The following is a 19480-nucleotide window of genomic DNA, read 5'->3' as shown; positions in this document are numbered from 1 at the left end:
AGCCATACTTCCTGGTATTTGTTCTGCAATTTTATTGTATCATCACTACTCAGCCTCTAATTTAAGCTTTACCTACCTGCCTTAGTTTCATACCCATTAATAATCTCACTAAATAGTCAGCTATCAACTTCAATCTTCCACAATTTCAAACTGACTTACTCTAGGACAAAGTTCAAAGTAAATTTTATTATCAAAGTACAAGCCATCATATACACCGCCCCCCCATTCATTTTCTTGTAGCCATAGTCAATTTATAGACTAGTAACTATAGCAGAATAAATGAAAGGCTGTAGCGGTGTGCTACATGCAGCGCTAAAATTACGACACGGAGTCGGTAACTGCAGTCGAAGGAAAAACTTTATTCGAAATCCTCAGCCTCACTTTTAAGCCTCCCTCAACCTGCCCCTCGTGGCGCAGAGGCTCCAAAGCTCTGTGCTCGCAAACCCCTGTAGGCTATCTCCCTTAGCCGGAAAGCTGGCTAATTGTGAGCCGGTTCGGATGTGCCAGGAAATGGGTCGCCATAAGGCCACCCAACTAGGTCATTCAACTAGAGTGCAAAAGACCACAGTGTGCAAATGTGAATATAAATAAATAACAATAACTAGAGAGCACGAGTACCTGAAAGTTAGCCCACTGGTGTGGAAACATTTCAATGAAATGGGTTAAGTCTATGTATTAAATCCTTCTAACAATTAGGTCTCCCAGCTAACGATCTGGTGTAGCATTGTCTTGTATGGAAGATGGTACCAATTGATCAGCAGCTTTAAGTTGTTGCATGCTAACCAAAATGAAAGCAGTACTGAAATAGAAAAGCTTCTGGTCAGTGGTTCAATCAAGACTTTATTCTACAAACATTGCTTCAGCTAAGACAAAAAAAATCAAAGAAAAGGAATGAACGACTTGAAGCAGATCTATTTTTATTTTTATGTTCATTCCCATAAAATACACAAATTGTTTAATTTTGCAAGACAAATGGTTTACAGTTTACTAATCTGTGACACTTTCAAATAGACTAGGATATACTTTATATTTCATAAGGCCCTTGGTGATACTTCCATAAATAATTGACAAAACACCGTCTCAGCACAGTTAATTTTCTTTTATGGAGAACATCATTAAAGCTTCAAACCAGAGCATTTTGGGTTCATTAAAGCACTAATTCAATTAACATAACATAAAGAATGTTACTCTTGTATCATGTAAACTTTTCATTTTTGCATTCTTTACAAACATTTCCACATGGAAAATTTAAAAACATAACATTATTGGGCTCTGGATTAACTTTAGGAATGACAACTTATTAGTTGCAAACTCATTCAAAGCAGATTGTATAACCTCATGGTACTGAATTCCTTAATGCCACTTTAAAAAGCAGAATAATTTAACTTTGAAAACTGTATCTTTTAAAAATCTAAATGGAATGCTAAATGGAAGATCAATGTGGAATTCCTGAAGGTCCAATTCATTATAATCTGACATCTATGCTTTTTAAGTTCTGCAGCAAGGTGCCAGTCTGTTTCAGTGTCCACATTCAAATGCACAATATTAAACTGTATTTGAAGATACTAAAGATGCAAACCAAGGCAAATTTACAGCTGCAGTACACAAAATGTTCCAAAATATTTTTTCCATGAATAAATTATTTTGTAGCTATTCCTGGTAGAATTATCACCATGATTCTTACTCAAATAAATGGAAAATAATTAGTTGTTTTAGAACTTCCATTGGTTTCCATCTTCATGATTTAGTTTTTCTGTACAATTTAACCGTAGCTTGTAATTAATAATGCAAAACTCAGCATACAAATTTTAATATTCATCAATGACTAGGGGACAAAGGAAATGATAGCAATTTAATGTTTTTCCAATATTACATTGATTCTGTAAAAAGCTATCTAGAAATGAAAATTAGTACTAGCCTGTTGACCTTCCCATTTTTTTTTAAACTTGATTTTGTTTTTGTCAGATTCAAAGGCCTCTTACTTATTGGAACTTAAAGAGCCATTATCCCACCATGATCTATGAAACTATAGTCCTGTAAAATGGCTGTAATCCAGAATTTGGAGATTTCACTGAAATGACTTAATGACTGGCAATAGAATAAAAATATTTTCTTTAAACTTAATTTGTCCTCTAATATTTAATGAACAATAAAAATACTTGCAGTAATAAAGATATCAAGAAAAAATATACCTTCTCCCATTACCTGTATTAATAAACAAGACCAAAGCAAAATCCTGCATCACTTTATTACATTTACCAGCTTCTGAACTGGGGCTCATGGAGACAGAAAAGAGTAAAGTTGGTATCATGGCCAAGAACGCATCAGCCACCATATTATAAAACAACAGAAAAGGCCCAAGAAACCCATCACTACCACCTTAAAGTGATCACTTAGTTGAAGTTACATATTTAACATTGAAATTCCTTGATTTAAACACCCCTATTGCACCATTCAAAGTATTCCATGATCTTGGGAGCATCACTTTAGTTCAGACCATGAAGTCTGACTGTCATTAGTAACAACAATATCAGTCAGTTAACAACTGATCATTTAATTAAGAAAGAAAATGTTTTTGCTTTAACTCCACACCAATGATAGTGGACAAGAAACCTTGCCTCCTCTTTTCTCGCTCTCATCTGTCTGACTGTATCATACCAAACTGGCATTCTCCTTAATCAGACAGGGCCAGGGGAGTTGTGATGATCTCGCCAATGACCGAATTTGTCAGGAACCAGATTAAGGACCAGAGGCAAAGAGATTTAATAACAACTTAAAATCCATTCCAAGCTTCCTTCCATCCCTCATCCTGTTCTTTCTGCAACTATTTATCAATCACAAATGTTGGGGATAGTTGGAAATTTAACTGCCAGTCACCTCAAGACCAAACTCCTACCCCTACCAGCTAATGAGTCAATGATTCTCAACTGGTTCAGGGTAAAATCAGAATCGGTGTCCAAATAGAGTAAAGCAAAGGATGTACATATATACAACTTTGCTCCTAGTTGCATGTGGTAAATAAAATCGTTAGGTACTCCTTCCAAAATTCAGTTCCATTAGCTTCAATACAGTCATTGGAGTTGCAGTAGCATTATGCAGTACTGAACATTTGAACATAGAGGAAGCTTCTACAACAGTATCTCGCCAGATCTCAGAATGAGAGTTGGTTTCTTGATCAGACACTAATGCGTGTACCAATCCTGCACAACTTCAAAATGGAACCTCTGTGTCAAAAGAACAACTGAAATTAGCATTAATGCGAAACAAATTAGAAGAAATATAAAACTGAATCAAGTGCTTATTGGAACAGAGACAATTTAATATTGGGATAATACCTCTTTCAGGATGAGTAACAATAAGCAGAAGCCATTGAGCCTGACCAAAAACCTGGGGAGGTCGAGCCTAATAATAACTTCCTTAAATTTCTGAGAATAGCTTTTGATTTCAGTAAAAGGTAGTCGTAACTACTTTTACAGTTAATTTGTACAGTTTAAGTCACTTTGCTAACCAGATGTAGATTGTGCACACGCACGCACATCTTCAAAACTGAGACATCCAACTTAAAACTAAATCTACAATCATATAGACTTATTTTCTACTTCCACAAACAAAATTATATTATTCTTTTCACTGACCCTAAACCAGAAGTAACACATCTTAGACAGAAGTTTTGCAGATTTCCACAAGGTGAATTTGAACACATAAACCACTTAATACAACTTATTTCTCTTTTTGATATGTTTTTCCCATCTACCCATTTAACCAAGGCAGATTTAACAGTAGTTGGTTACAATAACACAAAGATCAAAAAACAACTGGCTATGCTTAGCTAGCTTTTAAAAGGTGCATCTAGATTCATATTAATATGTTGAATTAATAGCCAGAATCTACACCAGTAAAAAGAGTACTTTGCTTCAAAATACATGGATCATTAAACACATTCCAAATCTTGACAGGAGCTCACTAGATATATTGTACTGCAAGGAAGTGTTTTTTTTTAAAAAAAAACAGCACGGTGCATTTTGTATATGTTAGTGGTTTCCTTCAAAGACTAGAAAAAAAATACAAAACAAAAAGGAAATGTAAAATGTAGTATTTATTCCGTGAAAAAGATCTCCTCTGCAAGACACACTCCTTTTACTTAAAAAGCATGAAGTAAAGGATCCATTTGGGAAATCTGATTCTCCATTTACACTTTTATCAGTGAACCCTTTCAAATACAACCAATAGTTGTGTAGTAAATCAAACAGATGTATAATCGTGGAGGCAATCTTTTAAAACAAGGATTTTATTCTAAGATTTTAAATCTAGTTATAAAAAAGGCTTTCCAACTCCCAATCTCCTCAAATCAAGTCAAAAACTAAGTAAAATTTATGGTAATTGTATGAAGTTCTTAGCTAATTCTTTAAAACTGTGGAACAATGGGCAGCTCCACAGGATGGTTTTTCAACTTTATGCAAAGAATACATGTGACATGGTACTTCTGATAGTGCAAATTAAAAGCAACATTGGACCACCAGGGATGAAAATATGATCATTCCAGATTTTCCACAGGCCAAGTGTAAAAATAATTGCTATTGTTTTTGGTAGTACTAACAGATATCCTCAATTGAAGATAAATTAACAGATGTACATCCTCTACACAAGGAACAATATCTTCACCCTTTTACTGCTGGCAGAAAACAAATCCACAAAGAAAATTAGGAGTAAATTTTAAATTAAGTAAAATACAATCATTAGCACCATGACCAAAGCTGGATCTTTCTTGTAAATGAAAATCCAAACTGCAGATGCTGGAAATCTGGAATTCAAAAAAAAATGCGGGAAATACCCAACATAAAGCTGTGAAGAAGACTTAGTTTCAGATCAGAGGCCCTTTTTAGGAATGTTATGATGAAGGCTCTGATTTGAAATGTTCCACATATTCTTTCTCGTTTTTCCATTCCACATGTAAATTTTGATTTGCTGATTACTTCCAGCATTTTCTGTTTTTATTTAATGTTTGCATGATTTTTACGTTCCTTTTTTACCAGCATTCAGTGAGAAATACAATTCTTCCTCTCTGATGCAAACATAACTAAGCAAGTGACCGGGCTGTCTAGAACCAGTAGCAGCAGCAGATGCAAGGATGACGTGCTTAAGAAGCACATTCTCATGACTTCTGCTGACCAAACTGACAAGTTGATTGAACCAGGAATTCAGCCATAAACATCAACCAATACAGCAGCCTTGATTAAGACTTGAGGAGATGGTAGAGATAGTCACCCAGTGAACATCAGATTACTAATCTGGGATGTCACTGGCTGCCAATAGAAAGTGAATAAGAAAAATGCCTATTTGCACAATTCCCAAAATTCAAAAAAAAAGTCTTTCAGGTTGCCTGCAGTCAAATTACACCTGACTTTTAGCGATTATATATTCAATGTGGTTCTCATTATACATCACACCATTTTGATGAACATGTGCATCAAAAATTGGACTTTCAGGATCAGGAATAATGATGAACAACGAAGTTGTACAAGGTCCATTTGCACAACAATTGTAACTAATTAGGCTGCATTAAGAGTCTGGTTATACATGTGTGCATATCTGATTCAAAAATTATAAAAGTAAGAAGGTGGTCTTCAACCAACAGGTTCAGATCAAAGTAATATCATACTAAAACATGGTAATTTGAAGAGGGACAATAATCATGTTCAAAGTCCTGATTTCTCAATTTACCTTCCAAGTTGATTCCAATAGATTTAATCAATCATTAATGTTTAAATTGACTGTGCCCAACAAGAAATATTATGTAAAAACTCAAAAGTGAAGTTTTGTTTTTTCAACAGTACTTGAAGTGACGATCTTCAGTAAAGAAAAAAGTTGGTGTTTGCAAAACTTGCATTATATAAATGTAAAGTTTTCAGGACTGATGGCATGGATACAATTTTCAGCCCCATTAAGTAATGTAAATTGACATCAAACAGACACGTGTAATGTTTAAAATTACAAATAAGTCTTCACTGAGCTTCAAAAGATGCCAGCTCCAATGAGGTATGTATTGGCTTCTAGAATGAGTGCTTTTATGTAGACTGATAATGTATAATAGAGAGTAACAAAATCCAGTGTGCTGAAGATTGTATCTGATAGTGCAAACCCCAACATAGATGGAATAAAGCCTCGGCCATATTCTACCATCCAAGTCCCCGCACTCCAGCGGACAGCTGTGGCTTCACCAACAGAATGGACTATCATGTCACCTGTGGGGACAAATTATACTTCATGAGTTGTTTTTTAAAAAAACACCAAACTAGTCTGTAAACCAAGCACTCAAACAATTGGAATTCAGATGATCCTCCATTCAAAACAAAAAATTAGTAAACCTTTACAACAGTTAATTGCTGCTGAGACTCTGGATTATTCATGGCACGTGAACAATTAACAGGTCTACTTTGACTTGCATTTTCTACAATGCCACCTTCTCAGGACTCCAATTGTCTTGAGGTGGCAGCAATGGCTACTGTTTTTGTATGTACAGGATGGTATCTGCACAAGCAGTTGAACAACTGGAATCACATGAAAGCCAAGTTCATGATGTAAAGAGGACAGGTCTTTTAATAAAAACAGCTTCTAGGTTGCTCATTTCAAATAGAATTTTATAATTAAAGTAAGTTTTCATGCTGACATTTAAACTCATCCACATGATTATTAGTGCCTGGTATAAATAGGTTGTCCAGTCTGGAATTAACTGTTTCAGCTTTTTGCTATAAATTAGCTATAATTTAATAAATAGACACCAAAATCTTGGAAGTGGCCAGGCTGCGAATAATTTGTATCATATTTAAAACAGATATCTTGGTTGGCAGTACACAATGAGGATGATAATTGGCTTACTCATCCTGCAGAAGTCTGTGGGATTTTATCAATAATCCTGCAGACTTCAAGAACAATCTTACCATTTTATTTTAATTCAGTTAAAATATTAGTTTCATGTGAAATACGCATATTGTGATATAGTCACATGAACTCAGTTCTAGGGTACAAAGAAAAAATATATCAGCTCTGCATTAAGGAGACAGCTTGTTGGTAAGTGATTATCTCTGTTATGCAGTGCTGAGTGAAACAAACTTGTGAAAAACTTTAGATATTTTGGAAAACAAACAATACAGAATTAGATTTAATATCACCAGCATATGTTGTGAAATCTATTAACTTAGCAGCAGCAGTACAATGCAATACATGATAAATAAGTAAATTACTGTAAACATATATGCATATTAAATAGTTAAATTAAAAATAGTGCAAAAACACAAATAATAAAAAATGTGAGTGTTCAATGTCCATTTAGAAATGATTTGGAGAGGAGGAGAAGCTATTCCTGAATGTCTGAGAGTTTCTGTACGTCCGTCCCAACAGTAGTAAAAATGAGAAGAGGGCATGCCCTGGGCGATGGGGATCTTTAATAATGATAACGGACTTTTGCTTTCTGAGGCACCGCTCCTTGAAGATGTCTTGGGATATTAGAGGACAGTACCCACTATGGAGCTGACAAATTTTGCTAGTTTGTCTAGCTTCTTTCAATCCTGTACACTAGCATTCCCCCCCCCACCCCCCATAACCCCGTACCACATGGTGAGACAGCCTGTCAGTGCTCTCCATGGTACATCTGTAGAAGTTTGAACATTTTAGGTGACAAACAAAATACCTTCAAGCTCCTAATGAAATATAGCCGCTGCTTTGCCTTCTTTAAGATACTTCCCCCCCCCCCCCCGCCCCAACCACCTACTCCAATTCTTTGTGGCTTATATAAGTGACACAAGAGGACTATGAATGTTGTACCATTAATGGACAATGTAATCCAAGTACTCATCAGCCATGATTAGGTTGATGTGGTAATGGAATACACTGCTGAAGAGAGTAGTAGAAGTAGAGTTGTTGACAGCTTTTAAGTCTCTAGACCAGGGGTTCCCAACCTTTTTTTATGCCAAGGGTTCATGGATCCCAGGTTGAGAACAATACTTAATTTGGCTAGAAAGAGAATGCAATGAGTCAAGTGCTAGAAGATGGGGAAGATGAGATTAACACATATGGGGAGGGGGTGGATGGACCAAAAGCAACACTTGTGGGAGGAAAGGAATTGTTGACCACCTGGGTTGAAACCCTGCATCAAGACAGAGTGGAGAGGCATGATGATCAGTAAGAGAGAAAAGGAGTGGTAAGAAAGGATTCCAAGGTGGATGATGGAATGAGGAGGGATGCAAGATGGCAGGCAGGTAGTACCATGCAAGTAGGTGAGAAGGAATTGTGTTTGACTACTAACTGGACAGCTTTCTGCAATGTGCAGAACCATGCACAAAATGACCCACTTCTGTAACATACAATTCTCGATCAATTAAAATGAATACGACAGTGATCAGTACGCCTTTAAAATCACAATATCCAATCTTCTGATTAGCACACCTATTCCTTGAACACCTACCCTCCTCCTCAGCAGTCCCTGGAGACCAGACACACCTATAATTTTCTTTTTTAATTTAACACAATCAAAAGTAATTATAGAATAGTAACGCTTAGACGATAGTCTACAATTTAGTCTGTCTTGACCTCAACTCTACTACATTAAATTCAGGTTAATCCATTATCTCAGCACGGCACTGACAATGGTGATAGAGCACAGGTAGAAACTTGTAGGAATATGTTCATGCTAGTAAATAAAACAAAGGTCATACAGAGAATAAAAGGTGGGATTCCACATTTATCAATATCTACAAAAACAAAGTATACAAACTAACCTGGGTAAAATATTTCACTTTTGGTTGTCCCTTCTTTCCATTGTTGAAAAGTTCCTGAAATAACCGTGTCAGACACTTCAGCCCAATATCGTCCTAGAATGTTAAGTCAAAATAATTTAAAAATTCACAATATTATCTATGCTTGCAACAAATGGCAAGCTCGACCCATTTAGAAATGCAAAAAAGAGCAAAATTTTAAATATCTTTTATATAAAGACATTTTCTATGCATTATTCTAAAGCAGTAAGTATATATAATAACTTCAGTGGAGTGATGCAGTGGAGATACATCTCTACCAAAGGAGGAGTAGGAAATGCCTTCCCTCTACTAGCCTGAAGGTAACCCTTGGGCAAGGTGTAGTACTTGCATAGCCCTCCTCAATCAGGGTCATGTGAAAACATGGGAGCAGTCCTGGTTATGCAACCACTGATGCCAGGCAGGCAATCTCTGAAGAGTATTGATAATGGTTGGAATAACCAAAATTGTAAAGCCACTGTCCAGAAGAAGGCAATGGCAAACCACTCCTGGAGAAAAATTTGCCAAGAACGATCACTGCCAAGACCACGATCGCACATCATATGACATGGCACATAACGAACAAACAAACAGCTTCAAAGTTCAAAGTAAATTTTATTACCAAAGTATATATACGCCACTATATACTACCTTGAAATTTATTTTCTTGTGATATTCACAGCAAATACAAAGAAACAATTGAATAAATGAAAAACTGCACACAACCAAAAACAGACAAATAACTATTGTGCAAAAGAAATCAGGTAAATACAAAAAAAGAAAAACATAATAATACAACAATAAATAATAAATATTAAAAACACAAGTTGTAGACTTTGAAAGCGAGTCAATAGGTTGTGGAATTAGTTCAGCGGTGGGGGAAGTGAAGTTATCCACTAATTCAGGAGCTTGATGGTTGAGGGGTACTAACAGTTCCTAAACCTGGAGGTGTAGGATCTAAGATTCCTGCAGCTGCTTCTTAATGGCAACAGCAAGACAGCATGGCCTGGATGGTGGGGATCCTTGATGGTGGATGCTGCTTTCCTACAACTATGCTCCTTGCAGATGTGCTCAGTGGTGGGGAGAGCTTTGCTTGTGAAGGACTGGGCTGCAACTAATACTTTTGTAGGCTTTTCCATTCAAAGGCATCAGTACACTGTACAATCAAACTTTTCATTCTTTACAATGTAGCCAGCCATGCACCGCGCTTTTTTTTTAAAACTTGTATGTTTCATTGTGCTTCAACTGGTCAATAGCCCTCTCGGTTCATTTTTAAAATACCTCTTCGCCAATACTGTGTTTTGTAACTTTAAAACATTAAACTAATTCAAGGGAAGATATGGTAGTCCAAAATGTGTGTTTAACTTTGTGTTTACTTTAAGCTAGGCGCACACATATCACATGGTAATGTGTTGATGTATGCAGTTCATGTTTTTATACATATAACTTGTAATGAATCATTTAAACAAACAAGAGTTGATTCATCCAAATGTGGAGCAAATTCTGTTGACCCAAGTACGTTACACATGTGTCCTTTACATTCTCAGACATTTCATCTATTCTTCCTTGAACAGAGTTTTCATTGAATGGAATCACTAATTATTTGTTCAGTGACTTATGCAAAACATTACTTAGAATCTTCCTTACTGCTAGCAGAAGCAATCTCTGCAATTGTAAGGGGCTTTCCAGATTTAGCAATGAAATGGTATATGAAACATGCAAAACCATCACTGTTCCGTTGTGAAGTGCTGGTAAACAAGAAGTGTTTTCCACTTGAGTTTTCAGGAAATAACTGAAAGCAAGCTAAATTCTTCTTTGGTTTATCAAAGTGTATTCTCTTCAAATGTTCAAGGAGCCTAGACAGCTTCATTGCCTCATTTGAAAAAACATTTTCACACAACAGACACATTGGCTGCTGTTGGTTTGCTTGGTGCTGGTATAAACCATACTTCAGATATTCCACATTACACTGACTACACGTTCTGATCATTCAAATGTACATGTTATTGTTCCATGCACTATTAAAAAAAATTATAAAAAACTACCTTAGGGTATATGTACAAGATACACATGCAATGCAAATAGACTTAATGTTTGGACTTAGGACCCATTCCCAAGCTTTCTTATTACATAGTATTCCAAAATCCAAAAAAAATCTAAAACACTTCCAGCCCCAAACATTTTGGATAAGGGGTGCCCAACCTGTACAAATAAATGTTCCAAGACCGATTCCCAACTTTGGAAAACTAAATTATGTAAAAAATGACAGCATTTGGAAAGCAATGGTGAAGGAAGAGGACCAAGGAAGTTTTACATTTACAAAAGTACAATAGTCTTGTTTCAATGATTCATCCTAAAGGCAATTCATTATTTTCCTCCAAGTAGAATTTGAACGCGACAGAAATAGAATATTTGTAAATTTTGTACTCAGTTTACGCAGACACCTTTATTTCTTCTACTGTTTTACTCTAGCTCAAGTATACCCCCCATTAGTTTTAAATACAAATATCAACTTCAATGTCTAATAAAATATTGCACAACTGAAGAGCAAACTATAAATCTAATATTGATTTCCTATTGACGTTATATACGGAAACATTTTAAAAGTTTTACATAATGTAAATAGCAAGTATATCATACCCGAATGTCCTCCAGTGTCTACTGCTGTTCCAAAAAGCAGCACATATTCAGTTAAGGATGCATGCAGAAGACACATGGAACCCATCCAGCCACCAGCATTCACAAAGATCCACTTCAGATCCTCATCTGGAAGTATATGACCAGGATACATTTTTCTCAGTTCAACCACAATCTTGGTGAATGCCTGCTCATGATTGAGACCTGAAACAAAACCATTTTAAATCACTGTGAATTGTGTTATTGCAAAGCAAATCTTATTCAGTAAAGGAATTCATCACATCACAGCAATTCCACAAAATGTCACTTAACACATTATTGCTATGCTGTGAATATATACACGGATAGAGAAGTGATAATGTGCTGCTTATTTGCAATGTGTTTATGTGCAGTAAAGTAGATGGTCACACTATAGTTGTTAAACACCACAGCTCAGAAATGGATCCTTCAGTTCACCTAGTCCATGACAACGTGTTTATCTGCTTAGTCCCATCTCCCTACTGTAACAAACTGCAATGTTTTAGAAACGAACCAGTAGCAATAGATTACACAAGGAGTCTGGTTTTAATGTTAAAAACACTACCTTTATTAGTATCTATGTATAATACAGTAACTTAACCAAGATAAGCAAAAGTTAACAGTGTTATGTGTATATGTGTGTGCAAATATAACTCCTAAACTGTACTGAGCTTGGGGGAACAAGACTTGAAAAAGAGTCTTGAAATGGTAAAGCAGGAAAGTTCACTCATCCACATAATGATGGGAAAGAGATATTTGTAATTCACGATGTAATGGAGAGAGAAGGCAAGTACAAAGTATTCCACAGGCTCCACACTGGAAACGAGTTAACAGTCGCCATAGATCTTGTCCGTCATGTCATTCCAAATCCACATATGAATTATCACCAAAAGTGACCTGTCACAAGAATATCATCTTCCAGTGGTTACCAAACAACATACCCAGGCAAGGGCTACACAAGCGGACCCCACAAGATATCCCAAAATCCACTCCTATGGATTATGCGAAGTGACAGTCCCACATTCGTTGTGCCCCGTGCGCCAATGATCAACCCACCTGTGGGCTTAAGAGAGTTGCAAGCCTCAGCTGCGACAAGCTGAAGCTACTGGTTTCCCCAGTCTCTTTCTCTCTCTCTCTCTCTCTGTGTATTTTAATCTGCACAGACTGCGACAGCCTGTGACTGATGTAATAGTCCGAACTTACTCATGCGCTTAAAGCAACAGTCCACAGTAAATGAAATCTGCGGGCTCATAACACCACCCTGGACCATTGCTCTCCATATCTGCCTCATCCACCTACCTATCCAAACTTTTCTTTAATGTTGCATTTGAAACAATACTCCTCACTGAATCTTTAACTGCCCACTCGAGATTCTCCAGTTATATTAATTCATATACTGTGACACAGGATACATTAACATTAAACTCAAGTGTTCATATGGACTCTGGCAGAACAGTCATACTAATCCTGTTCCTCTTCACTTCACGTCTATCAATTCTCTTTTTTTGTTTCTTTTGCAATCAAGGGGAAAATTACCATTGAGAATTAAGTTGCCAGCCCATCTTTGGAAGATGGGGGGGTGGGGGTGGGGAAAGAAAAAGGAAAATCCCATGCAGTCACAAACCTAATGCCACACAGACAGCACTTAAGGTCAGAATTGAACCAGGAGCTAGGAGGCCCTTCACACTTATTCTATTGCTTCACTGCTAAACATTGGTTCAGAGTAAATACTCCATTCTTGTCCAGGGACTTAAGTGGCTTTTATACGGCAGGCTGTTGTGAACCAGGTGGTTTTGTAGACTACCTACATAATATGGCACCAATTTTGTCATTCCTTAATGAAACTAAAGAACCTATCTTGGGTTACACAGATAGAAATAGGAAGTCCGAGAGTGATCAGAAAATTGATTGTCATCAGGTACAATTACCCTGCCTCAGGCAGATTTCAGGTTTTTTGTCTGCAACTCCCTGTTGGAAATGTAGCTTCATTGTTGTTTCCTAATCTAAAGCTAGCACAGTGTTTCCTGGTCTTTGCCCCCTCCACATCTCTAACTCAGGTTTTAACTAAATTGAGCAAAAATTTAGTGGCAACTTTGATTGAAATGAAATGAGGTAACACATATATCCAAGCTCCAGTAAGTCAAATAATCTTTGCAGTGCAGTAAGGGTTAATTTGCACTTCCAATATGTTGTACTGCCTTCAGTGTTCACAAATATGGGCTCCTTTGCATTGGAGAAACCAGGCACAAATTGGGTGATTATTTTGTAGAGCACCTTGAATTCAATCCAGAGTACCTGGTTGCCTCCCACTTTAACTCTCCACCTCACTCCACAATCACAACCCAACCGCAAACTTACAGAACCAACACTTTATCTCAGCTTTATGGATTAATTTCATCAGTATTTCAGTTTCTCTTTCTACAAACCAGGAACAGCGAGGATGAAAAGCAACTGAAACAAATGACAGCATTCCGAACCAGATTGAGTCCTTAGATCTACTCCCGGAGCAGGCCCAACAGGCCCAGTCCTCAATCTCAGTTCTTCATATAGCAGGGCAAAAACTCCTCAAAACTCAGATGACAGCCGCTGGAGCAGTTCATAGCCTCGCGCTTCCTGACCATCTGGACCGGCGTTTAAATCGTACAAGAATCAAGCATAGGTGAAGCTGATTCAAAGGCTGGACAATGCGGGTGTTTCACAAAGCTGAGGGGCAACATGTTCAAGGCAGGATTGCAGACAGATTTGGTATCAGAGATGGAGTTGGAGTGAGCAGTTTGGAGGGGAGCTGATGCAGAAGAGTTTCAATGCCCATCCACCTAACCTGGGTGGGAAGTTGGATCACTCCAAGTGCCGAGCCGATTTGGTGAGATTGAGAACAGCATCAGTCTGTGCAACCCAAGCAAATCACAACGCCAGGATCTGGGTCCTGGAGCGAAGAACTATCAGGTGCTTGTACGATTTAAACGCCAGTCCAGATGGTCAGGAAGCGCGAGGCTATGAAATGCTCCAGCGGCTGTCATCTCTGAGTTTTGCGGAGTTTTTGCCCTGCTATATGAAGAACTGAGATTGAGGACTGGGCCTGTTGGGCCTGCTCCGGGAGTAGATCTAAGGCCTCAATCTGGTTCGGAATGCTGTCATTTGTTCCAGTTGCTTACATGGTTGTGATCTTTCTGTTTTTTAAAATTGGGTTCTTCGGGTTTCTTGCTTTGTGGCTGCCTGTAAGCAAGCAAATCTCAAGGTGTATAATGTATACATCTTTTGATAATGTATTTGAATCTTGAAATAGCTGAGTTTGTTGAAGAAGTAGAAGTTGTGACCCTAGTCTTGCATTAATTTAGTGGTTTTCAACACGTCCTTAAGGTGAGCCTGTGTTGATTGTCAGTGGAAAGATGCTGTTACTGATATTTAGATTCATATATCACATGTACATCAAAACACGGCACAGTAAAATGCATCATCTGCATTAACAATCAACACAAGGGTATAAGTGCTCTCAATATTCAGCAGAAGAACAACAAAACAAGCTTCCTCCAGTCCATTCATCAACCCAGCAAACAGGACAGACCTTTAGACTTGCAGACATCAGCCTCTGACTTCCTCAGTGGACTAGGCAGACCCAGGCAATTGGGAATTGACCTCTAGACTTCTAATTGACCTTCTGCCTTCAGTATCAACACCGAGAAAGTAATAGGGGGAAGTTAGGAACACACACATTATTGTGCATTGAGGGGTCAGTAGTGGACAGGGCAAGTACCCTCATGTTCCTGGGTGTCAACTTCATTTGGAGTTGAAGATTCCATATTCCATCTTGGACCTTCTGCAATTCTCCTTTCAACTCCGAGTCACATCCAAATAGACCCCCACAGTGCACCTCTCCCTCAATGTCACAGAAACAAAGGAGCTGGTTGTGAACTACAGGAGGAATGGAGACAGGCTACCCCCTATAGACATCAATGGATCTGGGGCTGAGAAGGTGAACAGCTTTAAGTTCCTCGGCATAAACATCATCAAGGACCTCACGTGGTCTGTTTGGTGAAAAAGATATGTGGTTGAAGAAGTTTGGTATGGTTCCCCCCACCCCTCCCCCCAAATTCTAAGAAGTATCTATAGGGGCACAATTGAGAGCATCCTGACTGGCTGCATCACTGCCTAGTATGGGAAATGTGCTTCCCTCAATCGCAAAACTCTGCAGAGAGTGGCCCAGTGTATCTGTAGATGTGATCTTCCCACTATTTAGGAAATTTATAAAGAGGTGGGTAAAAAGGGACTGAAGGATCATTAGAAACCCGAGTCACCCCAACCATAAACTGTTCCAGCTACTACCATGTGGGAAACAGTACCACAGCATAAAAGCCAGGACCAACAGGCTCCAGGACAGCTTCTTCCACCAGGCCATCAGACTGATTAACTCACGCTGACACAACTGTATTTCTATGTTATACTGACTATCCTGCGTACATAATAAATTACTATACTTGCACATTTGAATGGAAATGCAATATGAAGATTTTTATTCTTCATATAAGGATGTAAGTAATAAAGTCAATTCAAATTCAATTCAATACACCAGCCAATAGCAGCCGTACAGTTGGAGACGATCATTAGGACATTCAGCCATCAAGTATGCTCCACCATTCCATCATGGCTGATTCATTATCAATCCCTACCCCATTCTCTTGCCTCTCTTTGTAATTTTTCACACCCTACAACTCAAGAACATTTAAATTTCCACTTTAAATATACCTAAAGACTTGGATGTCTGTGGCAATGAATGCCACTGATTCATCACCCTCTGGCTAAAGAAATTCCTCCTCACCTCTGCTCTAAAGGGATTTCTAGACTCCCCCACAATTGGGGGTCCACTCTATCCAAACCTTTCAACATTACAAGTGTCCATAATCCCCTCATTTTTCTAAACTCCAGTAAGAGGCAAAGGTGGGTGACTAATGCCTTAAAACCAGTCATTTCGGGCAGATGGTGCTCGTTAGCCATGGTTGCTGCCCACCTAGAGGAAAGAAAACTCTGATTTCAAACCCCCGCTGCCTTGCGTCTTTACCCAGTCATGGGGAAGGCTTCTGGAGCTGGAGTCCCTAAGGCAGTCCTACATTGAGTCCAATGCCGACTGGCAACTCCTACAACATCTCTGGAACCAAACTGTATCAGTCTCTGCTGTTCTTTTAGATTTGTCAGATGCATGGAGAGGGGGAAGCTTGCTACACAGGTTACAGCTTACTCTCCATAATCGTACTGTCCAGGCTTGTGTACCCAGACAGCTAGAATGCAATAAGAGATTTTAACTCTTTCTTGAAAGCATCTAGACTAGAGAATTGGCCTCCGCTGCCTTCTGAGGCAGAGCATTCCATAGATCCACAACTCTGGGTGAAAAGGTTTTTCCTGAACACCGTTCTAAATGGCCTACCCCTTATTCTTAAACTGTGGCCTCTGGTTCTGGACTCCCCCCCCCCCCCCCCCCAACATCGGGAACATGTTTCCCGCCTCCAGCGTGACCAATCCCTTAATAATCTTATATGTTTCAATCAGATCCCCTCTCATCCTTCTAAATTCCAGTGTATGCAAGCCCAGTCGCTCCAATCTTTCAACATGACAGTCCCGCCATCCTGGGAATTAACCTCGTGAACCTACGCTGCACTCCCTCAATGGCAAGAATGTCCTTCCTCAAATACGGAGACCGAAACTGCACACAATACTCCAGGTGTGGTCTCACCAGTACAACTGCAGAAGGACCTCTTTGCTCCTGTGTTAAAATATAAAGTGCACAGCACAGGCAAATCGTGAACAGCTGGTTATCCTAGTGACGAGATCTCGGTTGTGGCTGGATATTCATTAGTCTCACAGCCTGAGGGAAGAAGCCAGTCTGTCCTGATACCCCTGTATCTCCTTCCTGACGGTAGTGGGTCAAAGAGATTGTGCGATGGGTGGGTAGGGATCTTCAGCAATGGGCAGGACACTTCATATACTGTACAACGGTCTGGACAAACACCACTTATGGAAGAGGGGGACCCCAGTGATCATCTCGGCAGTTTTTACAATCCTTTATAGCAAGGGTTGCCAATCTTTCCCAATACTATTAAGCATGGGCCCCGGATTGCTCTTACAGAACGATGCGAGCTGACAGGGCGCTCCCAGCGGCTGTACAATGCTGTGGTAGCCGGCGCTCACATCGGACACAGGCCACTCACCCGCGTACTGCCGCGCCAGGCGCGAAAGCTCCTGCCCATCGAACACGTGTTGCTTGCTGCCCATCCAGGCGCCGATCGCCCATATCCCGAGGCCCAGCACCGTCGCCAAGGCGGCGGCCCGGTACAGCGCGCGCTTCATGGCTGCGTCTCCCGACCCCGGCGGCTGATAACGGCCCGCCGGCAAGCGCCAATCCCCAGCCACCCTCCTCCTTGACGGACAGCTCGATCCGCCTATCGGCGGAACCGGCCGTGGAACCGCCAATCAGCCCGGAGTTGTGACGTTCGTGGAGCCCGCTGCGGGCCGACTAAAAGTAGGTCGGATTTGAAATTGGTTTATTGTTGTCACCTGGATTCTGTTCCTACAAATCAAATCAATCTCCAACGAGCTGAGGAGGGCCAAGTGATTATAGAATCACACTGTTCATACAGATCAATTCGTTACAATAGCGCATTGAGGGAGTACAAAGTAAGATAATAACAATGCATAATAAGGTACAGGTAAATAAAATACACTTAGAAAGTGCAGTGCAGGTGGACAATAAGGTCGAGATCATAATGAGGTAGATTGTCAGGCCAAGAGTCCATTTTCATATAAGGGAACCATTCAATAGTCAAATCAGTGGGGGAGAGGCTGGCCTTGAGGTATGCTTTCAGGCTTTTGTATCTTCTGACCAGTGGATGAGGGGGGAAGTGAGAATATCTGGGCTGGGTGGATTCCCACACTACGATGCATCTAGATGGGATTTTCAGTGAAGAACGCACTGTAGTTATGTTTATTTTATTTTATTTATCGTGTAAATCAACCATTTTAAATTGATTTAAAATTTAATATTTGCAATGTTGCTGCTGCAAAGAAAAGCTTACTTTCCTGTTATTTATACCCTACGTTGCTGAAGAAAAGAAACTCGAAGTGGATGAAATTAGAGCTAAATCAGGAACATTCAATGAAGACCTAGGGTTTGATTATGGTTGGCCTGTCCAATGGAAGACGAGCAGAAATCCTGGAACTGTGGAATCCAAATAGCAGAAGCGGGAGATTGATTTAGCCACATTGTTTTATAAATGATGACATGTGTTTTCTGCAATTAAAATAAGATGTTAAAAGTAAAACGGTGAAAGTAAAGCTGTGTATCGCCTTTAGCCTTGCTGTGGAACTGAGGACTGGCTGGTGGAAGGGAGTGAACGATGGAGCCACAGGTCCCTGCAAAGCTGACTTTCGATCCCAGTGGTAATTCACACAAAGATTTACTAATTTTACTAGAAACGTTGAAGTTGGTCTAATTAATGCTGAAACATCACTGCCTGTTCGATTCATTTAGTGGCTGCTTGTCTTGTGTTAGATGCCATTTAATCTAATTCTATTCTAGATGGAGTGTGTTTCTGTTTATTGGATCATAATCTTCCTTTGGCCACTGTGCATGTCACCCTTCAGAATCCCAATGTATACGTTTTGCTGGACACGTTACTAAACGTACACATTGAATTTTGAAGCGAAGGAAAACTTGGGGTCGAAAGAGGTTTTTTTTTAACATAATGAAACGGGGTAAGGATTGGGACAGAAGTACGAGGTAAAACAGGTGAAATTCGTGCTAAATAAGAAGATTGAATCAAGGATGAAAAATATCAATGGTTAATAAAATTTAAAGTGACAGGGCTTTACGTTTGGATGTTAAAAATGCGCATTTAACTCTACAGCTTAGACGGATGGAATACTTTAAGTGTATGATTTGACAATTCGAATCAACCAAGAAATTTGAGGTTTATGAATGCATTTCGGTGGCGAGACAGATACAGCAAATGCATTCTGTGAACATCAGAGAATGATTTTGAGGTTTA

The 19480-nt window shown here is 39.1% G+C and overlaps 2 protein-coding genes across 4 annotated transcripts in view; one reads left to right on the top strand and one right to left on the bottom strand.

Annotated features, from left to right (window-relative positions):
• Positions 1 to 892: 892 nt before the first annotated feature.
• sigmar1 (sigma non-opioid intracellular receptor 1) lies at positions 893 to 17871 on the bottom strand. The gene is made up of 4 exons (XM_059989580.1): positions 17645 to 17871; positions 11430 to 11630; positions 8775 to 8867; positions 893 to 6242 (listed from the first exon to the last, which is right to left on the bottom strand). The coding sequence occupies exons 1-4, from the start codon at positions 17781 to 17783 to the stop codon at positions 6013 to 6015; spliced, it is 663 nt and encodes a 220-aa protein (XP_059845563.1). The 5' UTR covers positions 17784 to 17871; the 3' UTR covers positions 893 to 6012.
• Positions 17818 to 19480, top strand: part of galt (galactose-1-phosphate uridylyltransferase) — a 68644-nt gene continuing 66981 nt past the window's right edge. The window contains exons 1-2 of one of the 3 annotated variants that reach the window (XM_059989578.1): positions 17818 to 17955; positions 18786 to 18872. In XM_059989578.1, coding sequence (XP_059845561.1) covers positions 18830 to 18872 — 43 coding nt within the window. In that variant the 5' untranslated portion in view covers positions 17818 to 17955; positions 18786 to 18829. Of the gene's footprint in view, positions 17956 to 17989; positions 18111 to 18540; positions 18873 to 19480 lie in introns of those variants that run through there. The other 2 variants (XM_059989579.1, XM_059989577.1) reach the window with 2 other exon arrangements.

This window comes from Hypanus sabinus, chromosome 14 (genome assembly GCF_030144855.1).
Source record: "Hypanus sabinus isolate sHypSab1 chromosome 14, sHypSab1.hap1, whole genome shotgun sequence".
Classification (NCBI taxonomy): domain Eukaryota; kingdom Metazoa; phylum Chordata; class Chondrichthyes; order Myliobatiformes; family Dasyatidae; genus Hypanus; species Hypanus sabinus.
This window is presented reverse-complemented; position numbering and strand designations above follow the sequence as displayed.

Coding starts and splice junctions, on each gene's coding strand:
- sigmar1 (XM_059989580.1), bottom strand. CDS start 17,783: ATGAAGCGCGCGCTGTACCGGGCCGCCGCCTTGGCGACGGTGCTGGGC. Junction 11,631..17,644: donor CCTGGCGCGGCAGTACGCGG/GTGAGTGGCCTG, acceptor GTTTTGTTTCAG/GTCTCAATCATGAGCAGGCA. Junction 6,243..8,774: donor AAGTGAAATATTTTACCCAG/GTTAGTTTGTAT, acceptor TTGTCCCCACAG/GTGACATGATAGTCCATTCT.